Source organism: Brachionichthys hirsutus, chromosome 4, assembly GCF_040956055.1.
Source record: "Brachionichthys hirsutus isolate HB-005 chromosome 4, CSIRO-AGI_Bhir_v1, whole genome shotgun sequence".
Lineage (NCBI taxonomy): Eukaryota > Metazoa > Chordata > Actinopteri > Lophiiformes > Brachionichthyidae > Brachionichthys > Brachionichthys hirsutus.
In genome coordinates, this window is record NC_090900.1 from 14215034 (window position 1) to 14234174 (window position 19141).

At 48.2% G+C, this 19141-nt stretch overlaps 2 protein-coding genes across 2 annotated transcripts in view; one reads left to right on the plus strand and one right to left on the minus strand.

The window, feature by feature from the left end:
- Positions 1-498: 498 nt before the first annotated feature.
- paxx (PAXX non-homologous end joining factor) lies at positions 499-2809 on the plus strand. Its single transcript, XM_068738680.1, has 7 exons — positions 499-614; positions 817-877; positions 954-1003; positions 1432-1598; positions 1667-1717; positions 2224-2320; positions 2415-2809. The coding sequence occupies exons 1-7, from the start codon at positions 517-519 to the stop codon at positions 2461-2463; spliced, it is 573 nt and encodes a 190-aa protein (XP_068594781.1). The 5' UTR covers positions 499-516; the 3' UTR covers positions 2464-2809.
- A 1000-nt stretch (positions 2810-3809) lies between these two features.
- Positions 3810-19141, minus strand: part of abca2 (ATP-binding cassette, sub-family A (ABC1), member 2) — a 36929-nt gene continuing 21597 nt past the window's right edge. The window contains exons 25-49 of the mRNA XM_068761059.1: positions 18137-18333; positions 17926-18046; positions 17487-17762; positions 16926-17147; positions 16528-16630; positions 15644-15969; positions 14026-14239; positions 13501-13606; positions 13314-13425; positions 13079-13139; positions 12323-12497; positions 11644-11759; positions 10612-10759; positions 10209-10332; positions 9471-9603; positions 8507-8627; positions 8121-8299; positions 7782-7923; positions 6684-6818; positions 6089-6192; positions 5917-6009; positions 5313-5415; positions 4724-4861; positions 4427-4639; positions 3810-4086 (exon numbers count right to left, since the gene is read on the minus strand). Of these exons, the coding sequence (XP_068617160.1) occupies positions 4051-4086; positions 4427-4639; positions 4724-4861; positions 5313-5415; positions 5917-6009; positions 6089-6192; positions 6684-6818; positions 7782-7923; positions 8121-8299; positions 8507-8627; positions 9471-9603; positions 10209-10332; positions 10612-10759; positions 11644-11759; positions 12323-12497; positions 13079-13139; positions 13314-13425; positions 13501-13606; positions 14026-14239; positions 15644-15969; positions 16528-16630; positions 16926-17147; positions 17487-17762; positions 17926-18046; positions 18137-18333 (3698 nt within the window). The 3' untranslated portion in view covers positions 3810-4050. The remainder of the gene's footprint in view (positions 4087-4426; positions 4640-4723; positions 4862-5312; positions 5416-5916; positions 6010-6088; positions 6193-6683; positions 6819-7781; positions 7924-8120; positions 8300-8506; positions 8628-9470; positions 9604-10208; positions 10333-10611; positions 10760-11643; positions 11760-12322; positions 12498-13078; positions 13140-13313; positions 13426-13500; positions 13607-14025; positions 14240-15643; positions 15970-16527; positions 16631-16925; positions 17148-17486; positions 17763-17925; positions 18047-18136; positions 18334-19141) is intronic.

Sequence of the window (19141 nt, forward strand, 5' to 3'; positions counted from 1 at the left end):
CCGAAACCCTTCTGGATAGAAAAACATCTGGATTTTCCCTTTTACTTATAATAAAGGCTTTAAAAATAAAATAAAAAAATCACGCCTTCTAAAATCTGCATTCAATTCACTCACTAAAAATCACAGTCAAAGAGGTCCGATATGAACTGTCTTCTGGTTCTGATCCAGGATGAAGTCAGGAATAAATATTACATTTTAACATTAAATCCATTTAAGGATTCAAAAATCAGTTAAAAATACACAGAAACTCTGATTCACGTTAACTTTTCATGGTTGTTGCATAAATACACCAAGAACAATCCAGAACCTTCTGGTGCTGATCCGGATCACCATGTGGACGGTGTAGATCCAGATCGGAGGGGAACGAGCTGCTTGGCGGAGGTCTGAGCTCTCTGAGTGCTTTTCTAGTTTTTTTTATTGGCGCGTTCATGTCCAGTAGGTGGCGGTAAGGAGATGAAAAAGGAGATAGAGAAGAAGAGGAGGAACCGGAAGCAGAAGAAGAAGAAGAAGCCAAACATGGACGAACCAGCGTCTTTCTGCACCGTGTTGGACAGAAGCGGTCAGACGAAGTTCGTGTGTTCGACCCGCAGGGCGGACGGGAAGCTCCGAATATGGTGAGTGGGAGACTATCGATCATGTACTACGTGACGTCACCAGGGCTTCCTGTGACGACTGACCCATGCGTCGGTTTCGCAACGAGGTGAAGTGGACGGAGTCCGCTTACACTTTAATATGAACGCGGTGTGTCCGGATCGGATCCGGATCGATCAGAGCAGCTGTAGCCCGGGTTATCAGTGACGTCACTCTGTCCTGCAGTCTGACTGATGCTGCCGGAGTCTGGAGGACGGACTTCACGGAGGACGCGCTCGACCAGTGTGTGAGTTTCACCTGCCGGCCCGAGTGGTGACGTCATCAGTGGCGGTGTCGCGTTTCAACCTCACCTGTTTGTTTAGAGACGGAGGCTCGACGTGAAGTCTACGGAGGACTACGTCCTGAAGCTCAGGTGAGTCCGCTCGGAGGCTGTCCCTGGGGACGGGGGCTGAACGTCCCTCCGTCTGCGTCAGGGAGGAGACTGTCCCTGGAGACGGGGGCTGAATGTCCCTCTGTCTGCGTCAGGGAGGAGACTGTCCCTGGAGACGGGGGCTGAATGTCCCTCTGTCTGCGTCAGGGAGGAGACTGTCCCTGGAGACGGGGGCTGAAAGTCCCTCCGTCTGCGGCAGGGAGGAGACTGTCCCTGGGGACGGGGGGCTGAACGTCCCTCCGTCTGCGGCAGGGAGGAGACTGTCCCTGGGGACGGGGGGCTGAACGTCCCTCCGTCTGCGTCAGCGAGGAGACTGTCCCTGGGGACGGGGGGCTGAATGTCCCTCTGTCTGCGTCAGGGAGGAGACTGTCCCTGGAGACGGGGGCTGAATGTCCCTCTGTCTGCTTCAGGTCCGCCTGCGGGAGCGGCCATGTCTCCGTCTCGGTGCAGGACGCCGGCGTGGAGATGCACGTGGGCCCCCCCCCGGGGGACCTGAGCGTGACGCTGTCCCGGCTGGAGGACCCGGACGCCACGGCGGAGCTGAGAGAGCTGCTGTTCACGATGGCCGACCGCCACGGTGCGTCTCTCTACGGGCTCGTCTTCTGTTCTCACCGTGGGGGTTAAAACGGTTCTCCGTCCTCACAGGGAGCTCCGCCCCCATCAGCCCGGAGAAGAACCAACCGAGCCGGCTCACAGGTGCGTTTCCATAACTAGTAGTTCTGGACCAAAGTGTTCAAGGGCCGGTCCTGGTTCAGACCCAAACGCCCCGACGGACGACGGGATGATGAAACGTAAACTAGTAGAGGTCAACCAGTAAATGTAAACCAGTAGAGGTAACCCAGTAGAAGTAAACCAGATAAACCAGTAGAGGTAAACCAGTAGAGGTCAACCAGTAAATGTAAACCAGTAGAGGTCAACCAGTAAATGTAAACCAGTAGAGGTCAACCAGTAAATGTAAACCAGTAGAGGTCAACCAGGAGGGGTCAACCAGTAAATGTAAACCAGTAGAGGTCAACCAGGAGGGGTCAACCAGTAAATGTAACCCAGTAGAAGTAAACCAGATAAACCAGTAGAGGTAAACCAGATAAACCAGTAGAGGTGAACCAGTAGCTCTCCCGTTGGAGGCTGTGGCCGTGATTCAGAGCTGATGATGCCGTTTGTTCTCCAGCTCCTGGTTTTACCGGTTTTATTTCCCCCCCCAGCGTTTGAGCCCCGGCAGCAGCAGCGGCGCCGTCCTCCATCGGCGACCGGGAAGAACCGGCTCGCCGGGACGTCCCTCATCAACCCGGGGATGAGGAGGTAGGCGGCGCGTCCGGCGATGGTCCGGCGATCGTCCGGCGTTGGTCCGGCGTTGTTCTCCGGCCTCTGAAACTGACTGTCGCTGTTTTTGCAGGAAGGCGCGAGCGACTGGCGTGGCCTTCGATGACGCAGAGGAAGACTGAACCTGCAGGAAGACGCTTCCTCCACGTGTTCACGCTGCTGCTGCTCAGACACTGACTGTGTGTGTGTGTGTGTGTGTGTGTGAGCGTGTGTGTGTGCATTTTTAGATTCCCCGCTTGTACAGAAACATGATTTTTTTAATGGCATCTTACCTTGTTTTTAGTGTGTAAATAATAAATTGATCTCTTAATGGTTCCGGGTTCTGTTTGTGCTCGGTGGCCTCAGATCAGGACCGGAGTTACGAGTTGTGAGTGAGAATATACACACGTGCAGTATAAATGTACTGTGCGGAAATATGAACATTTCATTTTCACGTCTGCTTTTAATGTTCTATGTTGTATCTGTTGAACGCCACTGACTTCTTTCATTGTGGGCCTTTGTGAATCCACAAGAGGGCGGCGAAGAGTCCAAACCAAAGACTGTGTACTCTGTCGCGTCTTTACGACGGCGCCACAGAGGTAGGAAATGCCACAAAGAGGGGCGCTTCCAAATACGTTCAGTCAGAACTTCACACTCATAAACTGTGAAAGAATTAAAAGCGTTTCTGGTTTAATTCAAACAGGAAAACTTCCACAATGATCACAGGAGGTGTGGCGGCGAAAGAAGCTCGATCACAACGAAAGCAGATGAGAAACAATCCCCCCCCCGAGTCTATTAGCACGGCACGATCTGCACCAGACGTTCTTTACCCGAGTTAGTGAGCGGATTATTCTATCCCTTCAGGGTCACAGTGAAGGTCGCTGGCTTTAGGGCCACGCAGTTCAACGCTGATACGACCCACGACGACAATCCTCCATGTGCCACACGGAACCGTCCCGCCAGGGAACCGTCCCGCCGGGGATCGACATCCTCTCAAAGTAAGTCGGCTTGGGCACATGAAACGAGGACGCTCCGGTTGGCTGGGAGCGACGCCAAAGTAAAGCCGGATCCTTCAGTCATGGAATGTCGGACAATCAAAGAATAATTAATAAAACATTCAAAGACAAAGTCTTCGATCCAAATGCAAGCTGCTGTTTCTGCAGGCCGGGCTCTGCGGGGACTCGTCTGGAGGCCGGGCTCTGCGGGGACTCGTCTGCGGGCCGGGCTCTGCGGGGACTCGTCTGCGGGCCGGGCTCTGCGGGGACTCGTCTGGAGGCCGGGCTCTGCGGGGACTCGTCTGCAGGCCGGGCTCTGCGGGGACTCGTCTGCAGGCCGGGCTCTGCGGGGACTCGTCTGGGGGCCGGGCTCTGCGGGGACTCGTCTGGGGGCCGGGCTCTGCGGGGACTCGTCTGCGGGCCGGGCTCTGCGGGGACTCGTCTGGAGGCCGGGCTCTGCGGGGACTCGTCTGCAGGCCGGGCTCTGCGGGGACTCGTCTGGGGGCCGGGCTCTGCGGGGACTCGTCTGGGGGCCGGGCTCTGCGGGGACTCGTCTGGGGGCCGGGCTCTGCGGGGACTCGTCTGGGGGCCGGGCTCTGCGGGGACTCGTCTGCGGGCCGGGCTCTGCGGGGACTCGTCTGGAGGCGGGACCGGTCCCGTGTCCCGGGTCTCTCAGACGGGTCCACGGCTCCGCCCTCCGTCACGCTCATCTGTCTGCAGCTAACAGGGCCCGCCTCAACAGAGTGTGTCTGTGTTGAAAGAAAGCTGAACCTGACACACACGCACGCACACACGCACACACACACACACACGCACATATTATGGAAGCAGATGTGACACAACATTTGTTTGTTTGTTCAAAGCATCCATCCATCCATCCAGCGGGTCACGGCTGCTGCTGGACCCGCTACCTGCTGACTACGGGTGAGAGGCGGGGCACACCCTGGTCGCGTCGCCAGCGCATCGCAGGGTCACACCCTGGTCGCGTCGCCAGCGCATCGCAGGGTCACACCCTGGTCACGTCGCCAGCGCATCGCAGGGTCACACCCTGGTCGGGTCGCCAGCGCATCGCAGGGTCACACCCTGGTCGTCTGTCCGTGTTCTGACTCACCCGTTCCTCTTCAAAGCTGATGAGTCCTTCATCATCGTCATCGCTCTCCAGCTCCTCTGGCTCCTCTCCAATCAGAGCGTTGAGCTCTGTGTTGGGTGGGCGGGACTTCAACAGGCCGAGGAAGCGCTGCAGGGGAGACGGCCCACTGGCCGGGGGCGACGCCCCCTGCTGCTCCAGGTTGTCGCTCTGCTTCTTGGCAAAGTTGACAAAGACCTGGAAGGCGAAGAGGACAGATCCTGAATGGAGTCGGCGTTCCCCCCCCAGCACGCCCGGGACGCGGCGTCCACCCTGACCCACGTTGTCCAGGGTGGTCTGGCTGACTGAGTAGTCCTCGATGTCCAACGCGTCCACCACCTGCTCCATCCTGCTGAACACCTGAGCCAGGGAGATCCGCTCCGACTTCAGCTGGTACTGGACCTTGGTGTGGTGCCGCTCCTGTAAACATAACGACACGATGCATTGCGTTTGATCTTTTTAGTCCTTCGTTAACAGCTGACCTTTGACCTCTAGTATGACCTCTAAAACCGAATGCCGCCATGTCTTGCAGTGTTTTTATGAAGATCCCCGCGATAAAAAGATGTTGCTAGAATCTGGAAGCGTGCCTCTTCTCAGTCCTTCACCCGAGGAGCTTGTTTGTGACTCAGACGGGTCAAGCCCCGCCCCAAAACCATAAATATCGGAGAGACAGGGATTTGAACCATTTGAAATCAACGACAACCAAGCTTTCCAGGGTCCGTTTCGAATCATCTCCGCGTAGAGCTGAGATTGTGTCGCATTAGCAGCTCCTGCAGACCCACTCTGAGGCCTCTCTGATTGGTCGGAGGAACGCAGCCCCACTGATCCGAGGTCAACTCTGAGGCCTCTCTGATTGGTCGGAGGAACGCACCTTCAACACGGCCTCGGGGAAGGTTCTGTTGAAGAATCGAACCACCTCCTTCACGTTAGAACTGCTCTTGGTTCTCACTGTGATCGTGTAGCCATCCCCAAACCTGCAACAACAACACACAACAACAAACACACAACAACACAACAACACACAGCAGCAGCTTAAGTACGGCACGATAAACACGGCATCAAATAGCGGCCAGCGCTATTTTGAGCTTTTATGTTCAAAGGTAGTTTCCGTTCCTGCGCTTCTCTCCTAGTCTTCGATGTCAAATGAAAGTTTGTGTAGAATTTGTCCTCCTGAGACCCAGCATGTCCTCTAGTGGACATGCTGGGTCTCAGGAGGACATACACAACTACCGTCTGGCAGGTTCCAAACTTCAACAGTTCATGGCCTCTCCTCCAAAACGCTGGAACGCATCAGAAAGGACAACATGAACCGACGCCCCCGTCCCAGGAACACGCTGAAGACCGTTAAATATCGTGTCTTTAGCGTGTGCTTCGGTCTTTATTGCCATTAGACTTCATCTCCCAACCTTTTGGGAACTGGGACTGTATTAACGGCAGGTACGTTCACCCCCCCCCCCCCCCCCCCCCCCCCCGACCTGTTCTTGAGGTGCTGGATGCTGCCGAGGCATTTGAACCGGCCGTTCACCATGATGCCCAGTCTGGTGCACAACGCCTCGCACTCCTCCATGCTGCAGAGGAAAGCGCAGAGTCAGCGAACGGTCCAGCGAAACACAACGAGCCCCCCCCCCGAGGGCTGCGGCGGCGCACCTGTGTGATGTCAGCACAACGGAGCGCCCAGTCTTGATTATGTCAAGGATTAAATTCCAGAGGAACCTGCGGGCCTTTGGGTCCATCCCAGTGGTGGGTTCATCCTGGACAGGCCCAAAAGTACAGGCAGAAGATGAAAAGACAGGTGGGGGTTGGGGGGGGGGGGGCTTATTCCCCAACACATCCAGTCCTCATCTGTAATTTCATTTTTCTGACACGTGAAATTCCGAGCACCGTCTCTCCTGAGTTCAACACGACCTTCGACCCTCCCTACACTGCCCCCAGAGGATTCCTCTGCTTCGTCATCCATCCAGCCTAACCTCAGCTTCACTCCCCTCCTCCTTCTGCTTTCAAATGCCCCGCCACCCCCTTCTACAAAAACTAAAATGGACCCTTGAATTGTGAACGGCTTCTTTTAGACCCCCCCCAGCTGTCTGGATAACAGAAAAGATTTATCTGCTGCAAGAGACGGGACGGCCTCTTTCTCATATCGATGAGAAGTCACCATTGGCCCAATGTTCTTTTCTTGGGGCATAAAATCCTTGATTTATTTTTCGATGTGGTTTCTATGGAAACCTCCATCCAGACCTCTTACCAGGAAGATGAGCGAGGGGTATCCAATCAGAGCTATGGCGGTGGAGAGCTTGCGCTTGTTTCCTCCGCTGTACGTGCCGGCAGGTTTGTCTGCATACTCGGTCAACTCCAGCTTCTCTAATGCCCACTGCACCACCTGCAAGGGGCAAACGGTCGTTCGTCAGTCTGGGGAGACCTGCCCACGTTGCCAGGGCAACGCAAACTGACACCAGACTTTAGGGACGGCGAAGGATGAGACCTGGAGAACGTTCTCGTAAACAGATGATAGGATGAAAGAGAAGGGAGAGGACATAAGAGGACGGGGACAGCAATGACACCTGAATATGCTGCGTGCTAAAAAAGGAAACCCAAACGGTGACATTAGGTTTGTTTTGGTGTGTAAAAGTGGGGGCCGGTTTTCCTTTTGATGACCCGAACAGAATTTTAGACACTTAGTCTTCGAGTGCAGGATGAAAGCCCTTGTTGAAGATGAGACAGAAAGCTCGTCAGTGAAAATCTAAAATGTACGGGCTCAAACACATGATACAACTAGAAAGACAATCAGAGATTGCAGACCCTCGCCTCCAATAGACTATTGGATCTTGTGAGACAGTAAACGGGGCTTCCGGATCAGAGGGGCCAAACCTGCTCTAGCTTGCTGCTCCGGAACGGGACAAGATACAACTTTTATGTTGCACCCCTGAAATGAAATGAACGACTGGACTCGCGTTCATCTTCGTTTGGTAACTTTTAATTACAGTCCTCGGTTCAGTAACGTCAAGTAATATCTTTGTCTCCTGCGTACTACACGACACCTTCTGGACTCTTTTTCCCATCATGCCATTCGTGTCCCTCCCTCTTAAAGTGACACTCCCATGTTACAGCACAGGCACAATTCCAGATGTAAAAATAATTCTAGAATCTGGATCCAGATCCGGATCAACGCCATTCTCGGGGAGGACCGAGCCACGGACAGAACCTTGCTTGTGTAAATTTCAAGTTGATTGGGTTACTAGTTTTTGAGTTATGCGCTCAGATAGACAACCAGACAGACAGACCCAATTGCACTAAAGAGCGTAAAGGGTTACTATGTGTGTGTGTGTGCAGCTGAGTGGCCAACCTTCTCCTGGTCCTTCCAGGGAATGCCCCGGAGTCGAGTGTACAGCTTCAAATGCTCCGTAGCAGTCAGGTCATCAAACAGAGCGTCAAACTGTGGGCAGTAGCCAATACTCTGCTGCACATGCAAGAGGTCCTTCAGAATGCTGTAAGCACACACGCACACACACACACACATACACACGCACACGCACACACACACACACACACACACACACACACACACTTTATTAGGCCAGCTTGTGTCATGTAGCAATCCCTCCGTCCCTCCTCTACCACTTGGCGCTTCGGATGGTTCCCTCCTGAGCACACATTGTTAACCCTTTCTCCCTGCTCCACTGACCTGCTTCCACTGATGAAGGCCTCTCCTCCAGTGGTGCACTCGTCCCCAGTCAGCATCTTGAAGGTGGAAGTCTTCCCGGCGCCGTTCACCCCGAGCAGCCCGAAGCACTCCCCAGGCCGGACACCCAGGCACAGCCGGTCTACGGCCAGGATGCGACCCATCCTCCTGGATTTATACACCTGGGGAGGACGCGGATAAGAACCAGCAATGATGTCTTCTTCACAAACTGTATGCTGGTAGATCACTCTGACATGAAAACATGCCCATTTATGAATTAGTGTCGGAAAATGAGCTGCTGTGTTTAATGTAATTCGTTTTTCAAGAGTTATTGTCCTTTGAAAAGCAAACTGCAGCGTCTAAATGGCGTTCTAAATGCTGATCTAAACCTTTGTCAGGTTCTCGATCTTCAACATGTCACTGTCGGCGTCTCCACGCAGCACTCTTCTTCTCTCAGAGGCCACATCCACATCATCATCCTCGATAGGCTGGCAGCTGACTGGCATCCTCCTGGTCACACATACACAGATGGATTTGCGTTTCGGCGTTTTCTTTCACTCTCAGCTCGCTTGTTGGGCTGATAAATTATGAAGGCAGCAAGATTTCAGCAGAATTTAGGAGCTTACATGCCGATGACCTTTCAGCAAGATGTTCTAGTGAATGTTTCACAATTAAAGCTCCAGATAAAAAGATATATAATATTATATTAATAGGCTATTGTCTCGCAGCACCGTTGAGATGCATACGTAGACAGCAGGAAGATTCAACTCTTACTGATGAGTCTCTTTTCTGCACTTTGTTATCTTCTCCGTTTATATTCGTGCTTTCCTTGAGCGTTGAATGATTTACGTAACGTTACTCTTTTGTGTTGCCCTGCCTGCTTCTGCTTCCGCTTTCAGCTACTTTATTAGTTACGTTAGTCATGAAGTCATTCAATATGCATGAAATAAATCCAAATTTAAACTTGCATGCCAGATAAGAATGTAAAAAGCAGATATGCTCCAAGCCTTGAATGCATGTGAGAATCAGCTGGGAGCCACAGATGTAAAGTCTGCCTTCCTCTTCAGGTTCTCCAGCCTGTTCCTGTAAGCTTTTACCCTGGGGGCCTTTTATTGGACTTTGTACATTCCACTGGCTGAGTGTTTTAGTTCCTGTACTTTGTACTTTGTATGTAATTTTGAACGGCAGTCTGTCCGTTACCGTTTTTTCCTGCAGGTTTTTGTTTTTATACTGTAAATATTTTTCAATTAAAGACTTTATTATTACTATTTAATATAACTATTCCACATTCTTGGTTGAAGGATTGACAGTATAAGTGAAGACCTCATGCACACACACACACACACAACTCACAGGGGTTTCCTGAGGAAGTTGTACTGGCAAAGGATTGTGATGAGGAAGCCAACAAAGCCTTCGATCGTCATGGCAACAAGTCCTCGAGTCACAATGTCCCACTCAAATGGAGACTTCATCTTGTCAAACTGGCCTGAAGACACACATGCAACAACAAGCACTCCTTTCATATGAGATGCTTTCATCCTAATAGTTCTGTCAAATATAAGAGATTAGCAGATCCAAAAATCTGCCGATAATTCATTCAAATTCATTTAAATACAAAAGGTAAACGTACAATAAATGCAAGAACCTTTTTTTTTTGTTAATGCTTGAAACATGGCTGATACGTTTGAAAATATGTCACACATGTATGTGCGTGTGCTCCGAGTGTAACACGGTTTGTACATTTATACATGGAAACATGAGTGGTGAGGGAAATTCTTCAATCAAGAATTGCTTGAGGATTCAGTGAAGGAAACACCTTTGTATACTTACACAACATAATAATGTAATATAATCTTCATGTTTTTAACACGTGGAACTGTACACTGTATTTTCCGGACAATAAGTCACAATATGTATATTAAGATATGTACAGTAAACCCCCAGTTATCTGCGGTTCCAACTCAAGTATCCGCAGTTTTTTTCCCCCTCATTCCTTCTCGCAAGACTGTTCGAGATCTGAATGCTGAGCAAAATCTCGAGAGATCTGAATTTGGAACCATTCTACGTGAAGCAGCTTTGTGATGAGTATACCAATTTTAGCGTAATATTCATTGATGTACTCGTTGTAGGCCATCTCCATCAGGCCATGGCCCAGGTTGTAGTTGGGGAAGATGAGGAAACAGGACTTCAGGTAACTGTTGACTCTTTTCAGATCCTGTAAGAAAGAACAACAGTGACGGAAAAACCAGAGAAACACAAACATGTCAAGTGTGAACCTGCTGACGGGCAGACGTGCTACATCAAGTTAGTAAAACATTATTTTCCCATCTTTAAAAGGTTATGGACAGGTGAAAGATATTAGAGTATATCCGACTGCAAGCTTGAAGGTGTTTAAATGTTACAATTATGTGAGGATGAATTGTTGGCTTAGGGCACAAGCCTTCATATTATTTGGGGTTAGTCAGTATCTGATTATATAATCAGTCAAACAAACCTTATCGTGTTCAAAGAGCTGGAGGAGGAAGGTAGCAACAGTCGCGGTGATGCCGATGAAGAGGTTGATGACGATGAGGAAGACATAAGCTGTACTGGGAACCTCAAACCAAAATGATGCTGGGTACATGATGGGAGTGATGGACCACCTGCAAGGTAAGAGCAATCATCCCAAAAAAAGATTACAGACGATGTCTAAAGGCACAAAAAAACTGTTTAAAAAACGGGTTTCTGTGCTTCCTGCTCAGGAGGGAAGTGAGAACTCTCTTCTCTCTCAGAGGGTTCAGCTCACGAGAACAATAAGCAGGTGCAAAGTTAAAGGACGTTCACACAGATTGATTTTGTTTATATTGCAGGATAGTCAGGAAAAATATAACTAAGGTTGTTTTAGACTGAATAAACCCCAAAATTAATATCAGCACCCCTAAACAAAAGACGACAATTTTACTTTTCCAAAACCATGTTTGCACTCCAAACAGAGCAGAATAACTCACCCACACGTAACCAGTAGAAATACTGGCTTGGCTGATACGACTTCAATTCAATTTTTTTTCTATAGTGCCAGATCACAACAGAAAGTTATCACGGCACTTTACAGGAGTAGCAGGGAAAGACAGAACCCAACTGGATCCACACGAGCAAGACCTTTGGCAACGGATGCAGATAAAGACTTCCTTTTACCAGGCAGAAAGCTTGGACAGAACCTATGGCTCATAGTGCGTTTTAAAAGTGGAAATCTCCTAAAAGAGAAGTTGCTCTGAGACATTACACAATAACATCTGCTAAAAAAAAGCATACGAAATATAAAAACAAGTCCAGTAAAACAGACTACCAGCAGGTGACATCATTTTCCCTGCAAACCTTCACAGGTAGAAGACGTAAAAACCATGCATGGATACATGATCTCCTTAGCCATCCATATCCTCCAACACCACAGCACATTTCCATGTTAATCACAACATCTGATTTGCTTTAATCAAAACCTAAAATGTGTGTGTGTGTGTGTGTGTGTGCGTGCAACCAGATGTCTCACCCATAGAGAAGGAAGAGGGCGAGAACAGCAGGGAAGTTGGTTCTGGAGGTGTAGGCTGGTAGGTCAAACACGAACAAGATAAGAACGCAGCACATTGCAGGTACCAGGTAGTTCAACTGAGGAGGAATGAAAGGATGCAGCATGTTCAGACCCGGACACACCCGGCAATACGTCACCTACACAACACCTACACAACACCTACACATCACCTACACAACACCTACACAACACCTACACAACACCTACACAACACCTACACTGTTAAAAACAGGCATCAAGCATTCTCCATGTGCTCTACATTAAATAAATACGAGGCTTAATGTAAAGCGCATTGGCCACTGCTATATAAGTGAAGTTCATTCATAAATTAAATCAAAGAACAAATTCTTTAGTAAAAGTTAGAAACTCAATCTGCTGAAAATGTCTGTTTTTGGGTGACACTATTTCATTAGCGATGCACAAAGTGCAGGCACATCTCGGCTGCCTTTCAAATGACATGCGAGATGACGGACAGGCGGCACTCGTACTTATACCAAGACACAGCAGAGTACATTTAAAAGACGAAACACGGTAAACTTCACTTTGCTGCCCGGCTGGTTTGTAACATTTGCAAACTTAACACGCCTTTGCACCATGGACTTTGTGTTGCATTGTTTAAATCCGCTGCTTTCCTGCGTACCATGTCCCATATGTAGTTAGCCAGCCAGTAGATGACAGGGTCGCAGCCACTGACAAACTGAAGGTGCTTGGCCTTCGTGGATTTCTCCGCTACGAGGAAAACTACAAAGCTGGCTGGCACAAATGACATGGCGACGATGATGAAGATGGCAATCACCACATCTGTCCCCTGGAGCCTGGTGACGGAGAGGAAATATAGAGGGAGCGGTTACAAGACTGACTGACTACACCCCGGAAACATCGCCAGCCCACACAGACAACCACTCACGCACACGCTCACACACTAAGAACAATTCAGAGCAACCAATTCACCCAAGCTGCATGTTTTTGAAGGAGGCAGGATAATGGAGAACCTGGAGAGAACCCACACAGCCACGGGGAGAACATACAAACTCTGAACAGATCGGATTCAAACCTGGAACCTGCTTGCCCGGAGGCAACAGCGATACCAACTGTGCCACCGTGATGCCCTGATTTGACTGTAATCCTGAATTTATTAGAGAACTATATTTATCCAGTTAGTACTTGCCTACAAAATAAGAGTTAGTGATTGGTATGCAGAGTTCCTGAAAATGATCTTCATCACCAGAAACATTTGTCAACGTTTGTGTGTGTGTTTCTAGAGCTCACTTATTAACTCTGGAAACATAATCAATCACTTTATCATGAATAGCAAGACCGAAAAAGAAAAAACTGGAAATGGTCTAACGGTCCAGGTTTTGAATCCTTTAAATGTCATTGCTGCTGAGCAACTTACAAGTAGTCCAGGGAGAGGCTGGCACTGGTGCGATTCATTGGGTGGTTTGTGAGTGTGATGCCTGCAAAACAAGGGAGCCAAGCAACAACCTGATTCACGTAGACGACAACAGCCAACCTACAAGCTAGCTCAGACCAAGAGTGCAAACCTTCATAAACTACACTGGCATTCATTGATGAAGACACCTGATTCAAATTCAAACCTTCTCTGTCCATGTTAGGTCTCATTTAACTACCATAAGCAGCAGGGTTGCCCTTTGATGATGGCAGGTTGGCGCGCAGGATGGCGTTGTTGAGGACGTTCAGATATGTTGGCATGCTGTGGTAACCTTTGTTGTTGTATAAAACCTGCACAGAAGTGGTCACTCTTACACTGGGCTGCCTTTACAGTTTATGCCTGTTGGTTCAGAGTGACTCTCTCACCTGAGCTGCTCTGCGAACTGCTATCTTGCGAACCATTGGTGGCGTCTTTCTTCCAAAGGATGCTGGGATGGATTTTTGAATGTTCCCCACTGTTATGCCGCCGTATCTATTAAAGACATCGGAGAAGAAAAGAGATCATAAAAAGTCATTAGAATAAACATTTTAAGGTTCCAGTCCCAGATAACCCCCAAAAACTTCAAATCTGAGAAATCCAGAAATGTGAAAAATGCGGATAGTACAAATTGTACATTTGTCCATAAAATACGAGCGTATTGAATTCAGAACATACCACCATTCTGTGAAGCATCTTCTTGCCGGATTAGCTAGCACTGTATTCTACAATAGCTAGATATTTAATGTTTGTCAAACGTACAGCATGTTAACCACAGCTGGTCCTCGCTTACCGACGTACTCATTTAACGATGACAGGCTTCCCAAAATGTACAAGTATGTGTTTAGCGGCAAGAAATGTCTGTTCCGATGAGCGTAATGCGCTGGCCGCGGAGTTGCCATCATTCCTACTACCTGTGCAGGCGTACTCTGTCCGATGTGAAGAGCAGATACTCAGAAACGTTCCGGCCAGTGATGTCCACTAGGATGTCACCTGTCACCACCTTCATGAGTGGGGGTCGCCCTCCAACCCCACTGGGACATGAGAAACCTGTCCCCTGCATGGAGCAAGTGCAACGCACTGGCTCATGGATAGAGAGGGGGAGAGTGGGAGGAGACGTCACAGGCTCTGAGCAAGAGAGAAAGCAAAGGTTACATTTAGATTACATGTCGAGGCGTAGTGATGCATCACAGCAAGAAGGTCACGGGTTCGGGTTGAGGTAGGGTGACCAGCCGTCCTGCATTGTGCGGGATTGCACCGCATATTTATCTCAAATCCGGCATCACGCAAATTCAGGCTGTGTCCCGCATTTTAATCTCACCGCCACATATTTTATTTTAATACTTAAAGCACATGTGTCAAACTCAAGACCCGGGGGCCAAATGTGGCCCATGAGAGCCGTGTGCAGACATTTGTTTATCTTTTTTCCTGGGTGATGATTGCATTTGAATGGAAGTTTTCCACATTATTAGATGTGTTAATTTATTCCAATCACAAACTTTGGTTCATACTTATCATTGTTCTCATTTACAGTATGTCTTTATCTTCTTCTTTTTTTTTAAGTTATATCAAAACGGAATATTTTATTGTAATTACTGTGGCGGCTAAAGAGTTAAATAAAGAAATACGTATGTAACAACATGTTAAGGAGTAGTTACATTTATTTTACATTAGATTACATTACTTTTAGTTACATTTTTTTACTGTGTTACAGTTTACATTTGGCCTTTGGAGGGCAAACATAATGCGAATGTGACCCCTGGAGAAAATGAGTTTGACACCCCTGACTTAAAGTCATAGAGACACCGGCGCAGGATTCGCTGCTCCTCTCTTTTCTCTCTCGGTCTCTTTCTCTCCTTCACCCAAGCAACACAGTGTCGCTGCAAATGGACGGGCGAGGTCATTTCTTGTCATTGTTAAGCCCCGTCTCCAAACAAAGGCGGTAACGCCGCAGGAAATGAACGTTTATCGGAGAAAAACATGGAACAATCCGCTAAAGAACACAGCTGCTCCTAAACCCGTGACCGGGAACAAGTTTATTCCTGGTAAAAGCAGCTCAAGGGGATTCTCAGTCCGTTCTGGAATCATCCTGCAGCAGCAAGTCTTGTCTGGATGGGAGACCTACTGTTTAAATTAGTTTTTATGTATATTTTTACCTGTTAAAACAGCACAAGATTACAAAAAATAATAACAATTGATAGCCCCATTCTTTGTGGAGTGTTTATTTACATGCTTCTTTCCAAGTGGTTGTATAAAATAAAAGACTTCGGAACAAGTCAAATACGCAGTTCTTTAAATGCACAACTTACTTTTATACTGAGGGACACTAAATTACACAACATATATCATATGTCTGGAAATAATAATTATTGTTTGGCATCTACGAAGTGTCCCTCCTTTGTCCAACCTATACAGGCCTGCTGTCCCACATTTGTCCGGTGATGATCTGGTCACCCTAGGTTGAGGTCGTCGACAAGAATATGGATGGATGGATGGACAGACAGGCAGACAGACACCATGAGCTGGACTCACCGTGAGCTGTGGTTGGAAGGGTGACTGTAAAGTTCCAGAGTCCATCCTCAAAGCGAGGGTCTGGGTCATCTGATGGTGCTGGCGAGGGAGGTGGTGGTACAAAATTGGAGAGAGGAACCCCCTGGGTGAAGGAGTCCAGACACATGGAGTCAAAGTAGCGGGAGGCCAGAGTTTTGGAGTTGTTGGCGCTGGGGTTGAGGGTCTGGGCCAGTTGGTCCAGTGTGCTGTTGAAAGGGGTTTTGAGGATGCAGGTGGCACCGACACCTGAGGGCAGACGGAGGGTGTTGACGAGCTTATGTGGGCTGGCATCCGGCGACAGCTTACCCCTGAGGAGGAAGGAGAAGCATGCTAAGATTCAGCACTGGATGTAGACAGTCATAATGTACTCTTAGCTTAGCTGTTTCCCTGCTTAAAGTCTGATCCAGGACCAGCCACACCTGAGCTCAGTCACTCAGTTCTACATAAGATATTCATTGTGTTCAGTCTTTCGGGTTGTAGGAATATCAACTTGGGTTTGCTTTAGTCTTCACTCGTGACTCGTATGTGAGTACTTCCTGCTTTGTGTAACAGTACGTAAACAGTGAGCCATGGTAATGACACCAACGTGTAGCTAAGATAAAGCACGTTCAGAGTTATTTAAATGACTTTTATCTATCTGAGAAAGTTAAGATGTTAACTTTGCAGGAAAGAGATCCCGATTCATGAGTATGTACGAGCATACTTCCGTTTCTGAAAATATTACAGTCAAATAAGTCTTAAAGTTTTAAAAACACAAACATAGGCTTTTAAACAGTAATAATAATATGATCTTGTTATAGATCAGCCATAAATGCAGCACTAATGGACATTGCATTGCAGGAATGAAGCTTTAAAACTTATCTTACCTGTACTGAGGTCTGTATTCATTGGCATAGGGGATGAAATTTCCTCTAGGTTGGGTATAATTATGATACTGAGAGGGGGACAAGATCAGGGGTGGCAAATCTCCTGAGAAACAAGAAAAGCACATTTAAATTGTTTTATTTATTGTAAAAGTAGTCCAGGACACTTGATTGCTAAAAGCAGTAATTTCAGAAAAAGATCGATACTTCAGATCATAGCATTGTAATGATATTGATATTGTTCTAGCCTCAAACCATCTCTAGTTTCTTGGAGGCATCTCACAATACGTCAGTGTGCATTCACTGAGAGGACCAACAACCCGCTAGCTGGTGGAACAGAAAAAAGCCGCCGTGGTCCAGAGGATTACAGATGTTACGCTAAACCTCGCGTAAAATCTTACCAATCTCAGGCACAGACAAAGCCACGGTCATAGCGATACAGACGAAGAAGGCGGGTAAAAGGATCTGAGAGAAGAGGCCTTTGCTGTTCCTTTTGGCACAGTGGAATCTCTTGATGATGAGGCCATGAAACTGGCTTAGCCTTAGCCACCAGCCTTCCAGCTTGAAGCTACCTTGCCCCTCGAGGGCCTCTGGCTCTGGAGACAAAGGGGTTCCCCCATCACCTGAACGTGAAGGAAACAGCAGCTCACTAATTGGGACAAAACAACAATGAACAACAGCTTCAAATAAAATGGTGACTCATTCCGTAAGAGTTCACTAACTGAGAATAATATTACAGGATGCACTCAAAAAACACAGAAACGTAAAAGTCATTGGGAAAAAGAATTCATATCCAGACAGTGTGGAGATTGTCCTCGACTTCAGGGCAAGGCATCTTTCCAGGCGTGGACCTTAGCGCAAGGCTAAGGTCCACGTTGCCTTCAATTTTAAGTCAAACAGTGAATTCTAAATAACAGAGTTGATTGTGACAAATAAACTGTATATGCTCCTCGCTGTCTTACCCCTCAGGCTAGCAGCGTCAGACTCTGGACCATTGTCAAACAGCGGACAGTAATCTCCATAGAAGTCTGCATAGAGTCCCCCTTCATCCCCCCTCACTGAGCCAATGGAGGACGAGGACTTCAGCGAGGACTGACTTTGGCTCAATTTAGAGCATGCCACCAGGTTACTAAGCTCAACCTCCGGCTTCCCGTTCTTCTCTGAACGTTCGGTCTCACCGTGTGGCCCGCCGAGGCCTGCTGAACCCACTGAGGTTCCCTCTGGAGAACCTTTAATGTCTGCCCAGGGAAAGAGAGAAGGGAAGAAAGTTAGTAGATGACCGTGATCTGTGAATATTTTGCACAAATGTACTTGTTCTTGTTGAAAAAGTCAGAATTAACTGCCAAAACAAATTCAAGTGTTGCGCTTTCCGGAGATATGAGGAAGGAACATGGTCCTCACCTGCGTCACTATTCTCAAGGGACGGGTCCTCCTCAGACACTTTGAGAAAGACCTCCTCTAGAGTAGTATCCATAACTCCGAAGCTGGTTAAGGCCAGGTTGTCCAAGTTACGCTCTAAAGCCTGGAGGCAACAGGAGAGAATGTCAACGCACCGGCGCGGAGATTGAGGGCGTCGTCTTGAATACCGTTAGCGGTGAAAATGGACCGTCACCTGGAAGAGCCTCTCGAAGCAGCCCTTCTTTACGGCCTCCGACGGGAGGACATAAGACAGCTCGGTGTTGGAGTCCGACACCAGCAGGCAGGAAAGCACAAACTGGCCGATAAACTGGGTGACCCGCGCCTCTGAGCAAGGCGACAGAGAGGAGGTTGGAGACAGACATGCAGGATGCTGCAGCTGGCTGTCCAGACCTGAAGGGCAATGGGGAAAAAAGACACACATGAAAGATGGAAGGAAATGGCCGAGGGTGAGACAAGGACCCCCCCCCCCACACACACAGTAAGAACCAGTGGGGACCCATGATGAAGGTAGAGCGAATACATTTTATGAAAATGTGCAGATTTATTTTTCAACTCTGTCCCCTCTGACATTTATACACTTTGTCCCGCAGTTGTTTAGCATAAAGAGTGTTCCACTACAGCGGTATCATCATCACTATGGAAACCACTGAACTCCGTCCTCATGTTTGGGTAAAGAAAAGACACCAAGGTAGCGGATGAGTACTGTAAACTCGATGCCGTTCATCTTCTCAGACAGTTATATATATATATATATATATATATATATATACACCAGGATCAATATGTATCACATGTACAGTATAAATGGCCAAGTTGTCGATTAACTCTGGAACGAGGAAAAACGGTAGGAAGACACCATTTTTTCTGATGAAAGAAGAGACTATAATCCTTCATTTAGTCTGTCATGTGGTTGGTTCGGTATTTGCGTAGTCATAGTAAAGAATATTCTGTGGGGCAAAATGAGCAAAAACTGGGGGCACTCAGCATAAAGCGGAGCTGAAAACGGCTGGCGCTGAAAGAGTTAACGGGTTTTTTTTAACCATGAAATCGTTTAGTGACGGAACGTAACTCCGTTGTTAAGTGAGGACCACCTGCATGCTGATAATGTGGTTCTGTTGATTTCATCAGGCATCTTCAGGATGCAGTTTTTAATTTACCCGGTAACAACTCCTCACTCACAATGATGAAAACCTAAAGT